Source organism: Pteropus alecto, unplaced genomic scaffold, assembly GCF_000325575.1.
Source record: "Pteropus alecto unplaced genomic scaffold, ASM32557v1 scaffold87, whole genome shotgun sequence".
Taxonomy (NCBI): domain Eukaryota; kingdom Metazoa; phylum Chordata; class Mammalia; order Chiroptera; family Pteropodidae; genus Pteropus; species Pteropus alecto.
The window spans coordinates 8143134-8150956 of NW_006443225.1; the positions used below are offsets into that span (position 1 = coordinate 8143134).

Below are 7823 nucleotides of genomic sequence, written 5' to 3' on the forward strand. Positions count from 1 at the left end.
AGCTAGGGTCTTTGTTTCCCTTGCAGTTGGATCTCACGTGCCCACTTGTGAACTTTTTCCCCCTAGGCGTTCACGGCCTCCTTCAGCAGTTCTGCTTTAATTGTGTTCTGAATGCTTATCTTCATTTTCTTTCTAGATGGTTTGGCTTCTTAGATGCACAGTTACTTTTTCCCTGGTGGCTCATTTGTGCACAAGTCTGGTTACTGAAATATTTCTAATGGTGATAAACCTACGACTGATTAAAAGGAAATACATTATTTACCTGTAATGTTAAGGGTAAGCTCTTGGCTCCTCTGAGGGCACCGAAGGAAATTTTATTGTCTGGCTCTTCTTTTCTTAGCACATCTGTTAATAAGCTCTGTCAAAAAAAAAAAACAAAAAAAAAAACAACAACAACAAAACCACCCAACCATGGGTTGACAAGTAAACTTCCCCCTGGAGTTCATCTTCACAGGCCAATTTCTTAGCCATATGATCATATGGTGGTCTCCAGAGCCTTTGCTCAGCTCAGGGTGGGGAGGAAGCCCCACTGGCAGAGACTGAAGCACTCAAATCTCTGAACCTGCCTAGTTGAGGCCTCACTCTGTCAATGGAAAAGGGAGGGAGGAGGGATCCCTCTGCAAATTATTCTTTGAATTGTCAGCCATTATTAAAAGTAATAATAGAGTTCTTTGAATCACTTTGGAAAGTTCGTAATCCTAAAGAGTTGTACATGTTTAGTGCGTCATCTTCTGAGCTATCACTAGAGGCTTAGTCCTTCTCCCATGTACTGGGCCGTGGCTCCTTTTGTGTAATTCAGGTTCCAATTCTCCCTGTGTTACCTCCAACGACATACCAGTTCATGTAATGTGATGTGGGCTGTGTGATATGTACCTATATTAAAGCAGAGGTATCAGCTTCAGGGGGGGCTTACGTTTTATTGATGGACGTTCACCATGCTGAGGACTACACATCTGTATGCCTATCCTGGACCTTTCCTCTTACCTCCAGACTAGTGTATCTGATTGCCTATTTGATATCTTCACTTACTTGTTTAATAAGCATCTTAAATTTAATAGAACTCCTTTCTTTGCTGGCTCAAAACCTCCATCTTTGTAGAGGGCGCCACTGTTCTTCCAGTTGTTTAGGCTACAAACACTGGTCTCATTCTTGATAGTTATGTTTCTCACCCCATATCTAATCGGTCTGTCTGTAAGTCCTGTTGGCTCTGCTTTCGGATTGTATCCTGAATCCAAACAGTTTTCACTAACTCTGCATCTTTCACCTTGTTCTAAGAGCTATTATTATTGTACTGGCCTTCTCACTGGCCTTTGCTCCACTACACTCTATTTCAGCAAAATAGCCCTTAAGAGATCCTTTGTGACAAGTGAGACTGAACTGTTAGCTTTCTCATGCTTGACATTGCTAGCATCAAAGTATTGCTAACAGATTACATCAGGAAATAGTATGTCTGTTTCCAGTCTCTGGAACAGTTGTGTAAGTGTAATCGGTTCTAGAACAATTACTCAAGTGCACCTGTAAAACCATATGAGCCTGGTGGCTTTTTTGTTTGGGGTAGATTTTTAATTATTGGCTAAAGCTATTTAGTTACTATAAGTCTCTTCAAGTTTTCTTTTTATTCTTGAGTTTCTTTTGGTAAGTTGTCCAAGGGTTTTCATATTGGCATATGACATTAATAGTATTTATATTTTTTTAGCGCTATCAATCTTCATATTTATGCTTCTTTTCCTTTTTTCTTTTAATCAGAGATTTTTTTTCTATTAAGTTTTCTTTCTCTCAGAGCATCAGCTTTTAATTTTCGTTCTTTAGTTCTTTATTTTTGTTTTGTTTCTTTTTTTCTGTTGCTATCTCATTTCATTCCTTCTGCATTTGAGGACTTACTGTTATTCATTTTCTAACATACTGAGTTTGATGATGAGCTTATTTTCAGCTTTTAAAAAAATTCTGCATGTAAATATTTAAATGTTGGGGGTAGTTTAAGGTGTTCCATTTTTCTATTGTACTGATGTAAAAGGTTTCAAGTTTCCCATATGATTTTTTGGGGGAGACTATTAGAAGTGTATGTGTTTGAATTTCCAAATATGGATAAGATTTTTTTGTGTGTTTTTGTTGGGATTATTGGTTTGTTTTGCTTCTAAAATTTATGTAAGAAAATGACTCTTTAGTATTTATTTAGATTTGTTCTCTGGTCTGGCATATAGTCAGTTTTTATGGTTGTTAAATGTGTATTCTTAATTATTTGGCTATTTCCTGTATTCTGTATATATAATCTATATTTTTACTAACTTGTCTGCTCTACCAGTTACCAAGAGAAATAATGTTAAATTCTCTTGCTATAATTAGGAACCTGTCAGGTTTTCTTCGTTATTCTGATAACTTTTAGTATATGTAGAATTGTATTTTTAGTTTACTGTTGTTAAAGCTTTTTACAAAAATTTATTCAGTATACAGTGATTGTTTTATTTCAAACGGTGCTTTTTGCCTTAAAATCTATTTTGTCTGATATTAACATAGTATCTATAATATATAGTCTTCATTTGGTTTGTTATTTTAACTTTTCTGTGTTCTTACATTTTAAATTTATTTTTTGTACATAGATTTTTAAAAACGTAAAATCTGATCTATTTTGTGTTTTCTTGATGAATCTACATTTTCAACTACTTGATATAAATGTATAAATGGTATACATGTAAGTGACTGTCATCTTATTTTGTGCTTTCTAATTAATCTAGATCTTTCAGGCTCCGCCCCCTTTTGCCCTGTTTGATTGACGGAAGTTTTTTCCCCTTTTTTTGTCTACTGAGTTAGAAGTTACCCCTTACATACATAGATGTCTTTGTATGTAACCTACGAATTTTGATTCAGTTAAAGTGCATAGTTGATTACGGTCAAACTGAAACCTCTCTAACTTGTGTTTAAATAACACATGATCCTCATTGATACAACTCATCATCTTGAATTAAAACTCTCTTTGTTGAACTTATCCTTAAATAGCATCGCCTTTTTTTCTGTAGTTTTGGGGGAAGAGTGAGCAGTGTGCTGTTAGGTCCTCTTGCTTCACCTCTAATACTGTGTTTTATATCTATTTAAAATTTCTCATACAAATCTGTTTCCTTCAGCTAAGAACTAAACTTATGTTTAGGCTGGTTTTTAAAAAGCTTTAGGGCCTTTGTAAAATTAGACTACAGCTTCCTGGTACCGGGGTTTTTTTTTTTTTTGTCTTATTCTTTGTTGTTTTTATTGCTTATCCTTTTGAAATGTGATTAATTAGATAGCTCTGTGTCTGTTTTTGTTCTTTGATTTCAGAGTATCTCACTGATTCTTATGAGTCTGAAGTAATTTTATTTGTAGTTATCATGAAGTAGGGCATTTACTAGCTTTCTGTATTAAATACTGTTATTCAGGTTCTAGGATTATATAAAAATGAAAAAAAAGGAATTTAGTAGCAAAGAACTTAAAGTTCTCTTTAGAATTTAAAATGTAATTTTCTAATGGTATCACAGAGGATGGGAAACTAATTTGACCATTTGCAAAGTATATTTTTATTTATTATGGAACATGTATTACTCATGAAAAAATAAAATGGGAGTAGTGAAAAAATGTCTTATGTATTTCAAACGTGGTTCTTGGACCAGCAATATTAGGACTAAGTGTGAACTTGTTAGAAATGCAAGCTCATAGGTTCAGCTTCAGCCTTTGGGGGCCCAATGGTCAGTGTTTCTACAAGCATTCCTGGTGATTCTGATGCTTGCTGAGGTTTGAGAACCACTTAGTTACACATTAAAACAAGTTGGTACAAACAGATTACCTGATGCATTCAGTTGAAAGACAGAAGTATTGTTGGTAGATACTTGGTTAGTAAACATGAATATATCACTCAGTTTACCCTTCATTCAAGGGATTTCTGCTGTCTTAGAAGGAATTATTGATAAATATTAATATTTCTTGATAATAGAAAGTTAGATATAATGTAAAATATTATATGGGGGAAGTTTGTGATTCAAAGTATTTTTCAATTAACACTGAAAATTTAATGCAACTCTTTTCCTTTCCTCCTAACCCTACTTCAGTCATTAGTTTTCAAATTGCTAGAGTCCTTTTAGTGTGTTTGATAACGTCACCATCAAGAACTTATCGAGAGGGCTAGAAAGACGTTATTGTAATATTCTCACCTTAAAATACTATGGGAAAATAGGCTCTTTAAGTAAGTGTTGGAGTTCTTTATTTTGAAGTATTTTGTAGTAATCATTCTACCGTGGTGTGTGTAGGTAACAGTAAACCAAAACGGTTTTAACTAATGACTCGAAACAGTACTTGAAGAACTTATTAGGGAGATGGTTTATATTATGTGTGCTCATAATCTTGATGATGGCATTTTTTAAAATTTTTTGTGTGTGTTTTTCTTTCAGGAGAGAAATAGAAACAAACAATAACTGTATGAAGATGTCCTGTTAGAATTACAACACTAATGAAGTAGACTCTGGAAATGCCTAATAAGTCAAAGAAGACGTTATTAAAGCTTTTTTTCTGCTTAAGGTGACATCTTTGAACTCTTTAACACAGAATTGACTCTTGTAATGGTTATCATCAGCGCATCTGCCCTTATACTCTCACCAAACACACTTGAGAACTGTAACTTCGTCAAGCACTTTCTGTCCTGAAGCTTTTACCAGTATCTGCTGTCTTTTGTAATTATGCATCCTAGCTAAGGCACAGAAGACTGAATGAATGCAAGGATTCATTAACTCTTTGAATTTGTTAAATACTAACAGTTAACCATTAGAAGTGGTTCAATGATGTAAGAGTCACACTGCTTCAACTTTTTCTTTGTTGTAGTTTTTAAATTGTCGATTTTTAGCTATTTGACAGATTAAAAGCAAAATAATCATGCCACATTTAGTCCTGGAGTTCAAGTCTAAATGTTTATGTGAAAAATTATTGTAGTAAACTTTTAATATGGCAAAGCAACCTTAAGCTCTATTTTAGCCAAATAAAACATAATCTGAGATTATATTAGAACATTTCCCTTGTCTTCAAACTGTTTGGTGTAACAGAATATTGATATGCAGCTTGGTGGACTTCACCAGTTAATGCACATTCTTCTCCCCTCTTTCCCCCAATAACATGTATACTGAAAAATGTGCATTTGTCTGAGGAATTATTTTATTTGCTACCACTTAATGAATCTCAAAATTTTGAGTAAATGTACCTCAGTCTAATCAGACTTTTTATGACCTTTATAACTACATTTAAAACCCTTAATTCCTGTTTCTGGGTGTTTGCGAGCCTGATTGCTATCATGAAGTAAAAATTTATTACTGTAGGTATTCACTAGCTAAATAAACATAGTTCTTGTTTAGCAAGCATATACTGTTCCTCAACTCTTCTCCAGCTTTTGCAGTGTCCTGGCATCCTTAAAATACTTTGAAAATATGGCCTTGATCCATGGATTAAATCAGTAAGTGAATGTGTTGATGTTTTATTGATCAGATCTATATAAATGGGAATACAGCATATATCTGGGTATTCTTATAGTTATCTAACATCTTTTTTTTCATTAATTACATATCAACATTAATTTTGTATCTTGAAACAAATTGATTTTGTATAATTGTGTCAAGCGTCTGTATTAACTGATTTGATGGCATAAGGTTATGAAGATAATGTATTGCCCCTTATATTACTGTTCTAAAAGGAGAAAGCTATGTAGAAAGATACGATAAGGGTGAAAATAGCAATACAGTAGATTTGAATACCTTGGTGTTTTGCATTACTCCATTTATGTTTACATCATGTTTAGAAATGTTTTCATTTACATTTACATCTTTGGTCACTTCAATTCAAAAATTTAGTGACATTTCTTTGAGGCTTTCATTTATATAAAATTTTTGTACAATGTTTTCTTAAAATGTACAGATACTGTATTCAAATGAAATAAAATACAGTATTTGTAGATAATCGTAGCTACTTCACAGGTCTTTGGTAGTCCCGTTGTAGTTATATCAGTGTTTACTGAAGGGAACATTAAAATATTAATGGTATATTATAAAATAAAAACTTTCTTAAAGGAAAGTTGCACCTGTTTTACCTTTTTAAGAGTAAGCCATGAAATCTTGTAACATGTCTCTTAACTATTTATAATGAAAATTGGCATTTGGGTATAGTAACCACAGAAATGTTCTACATCCCTAAGATTGTGTAGGTAGGACACGTCAAAGATGACTTGTCAGTCCGAAGGGCCTATTAGAGAAAAGCGTGAAGGGGTGACCTCGTAGAAAGGATCTGAGTCCTCGCTGTGAGGTTCTCTTTTTCTTGGTGCTTCATTAGCAACTCTGAATATTTTTATAAAACTAGTTATATTATAAATGGATTGAAACTTTAATTTGCGTTTGGTTTCTGTGTAAGAAGTATCACAGAAACACTCAGCAAGCAGGCTGATTGCGGTAGCGGACTCAGCAATGTCCAGCGGAGCGGTCTGTCCGTCGTGAGCAGTACATCCCAGTGCCTTTAACCTGGGTCTCTAATATTAAGTGAAATGGGTGCAGCATTCCTTTGGAAATAAAAACTATCTTTTCAATCGGTAATTTTTTTTCTCATTTAAGTCTTCTTTAGAGCACCTACTTTATCTTCCTCCTTGGTCTTTCAGTGTATTGCAAAATGTTTTTCCTCTAAATGAAATTATCGCAGGTTGTCTCAATAGCACAACTGTTTCTTAACTGTAGGGACAAAAAGGGAGAGAACCTGTGCTATATAGCAGGAGACATATAATCAGATATTTGAATCATCACAAAGACACCATTGGCCCAGTAAGTTTCTTGCTTAATGTTTTTCCAAGATCTGGTTTGAATGTTTCTTATTAAAGTTATCATGTGGGTATTTTATTTTGAAAGGTATTATAGTTTGTATATTTAACAGTAAGGGGGAAAATGTAACCAAAATTAGTATTCTTTCTCTATACATATTGGTACTTGAAGATTCCTTTCATAAGAAACCCCGGCCTTTTCCTCATTTCAATACTTAATTCCTCATTTTAACTTAAGTGATCTTTCTAATTCAAAAGCTGTGTTCTTTTCGAATACCATGCATGGAGGTTAAGCTGATGTTAAAGCAGTTTGCAATAAAAAAAAAGAATCAGCTTAAGTCATTTAATCATTTCAAGTGCATTCTGCATCCTATAAAAATAAGTTTGAGAAATTTAAGAAAATTGTGTTTTCATTAAGTTTTGCATATCTTTTGTTATGCCATGTAAATTCCCTTCTTTTTTGTATGATTAAAGAAAGGTTATGATAAAATGATTAGTTCATTTACAGTCACTTGTAGCAATTACATGAGAATTTGAATTTTGTCGTGTTTGGGTTTGTTCATTCCTGTGAATGATGGTACAGTTAGGTGAGATTTTTTTTTTTGTTATGGTACCCAAACTCACCATTTGGTCCTCTTTAATCTTTGAGGGTTTCAATAAAAATTGTTCACTCATATCTGTGTTCTTTCCATTTTATCTTTATAAACATGTATTGCCTGCTAGAAAACATAACATTTTTATTGACTTTGTTCTGGATTTCCTGGTTGACATATGTGTCAAGTACAAATAGATTATATCACCGTTTTAGTTGGCCATTTAAATTAAGTGGGGGAATTAAAGTGAGGGAGGATCCTGTATCCTGATCTTTATCTACACAAGTGAGTTTATTGAATTACCTGCTCTTACTATTAAGAGCAAAAGAGAAAAAGGCCTATTTATTTTCATGTAATAGGAGGAAGTGGTGTTCCCAGCTGTCTAATAACCCTGAATCCCCCGTTCTTCGAACCAAGGGATGCTTTTC

At 33.7% G+C, this 7823-nt stretch overlaps 1 protein-coding gene across 11 annotated transcripts in view; it reads left to right on the forward strand.

Annotated features, from left to right (window-relative positions):
- YTHDF3 (YTH N6-methyladenosine RNA binding protein 3) overlaps positions 1-7476 on the forward strand; it is a 39063-nt gene extending 31587 nt beyond the window's left edge. For all 11 annotated transcript variants that reach the window (XM_025041128.1, XM_025041130.1, XM_025041123.1 and 8 more), the window contains one exon: positions 4410-7476. Coding sequence is in view for 2 of the 11 variants with exons in the window: in XM_015598663.2 (XP_015454149.1) it covers positions 4410-4433 (24 nt within the window). In the remaining 9 variants the exon portion in view is untranslated. The remainder of the gene's footprint in view (positions 1-4409) is intronic.
- Positions 7477-7823: the final 347 nt, after the last annotated feature.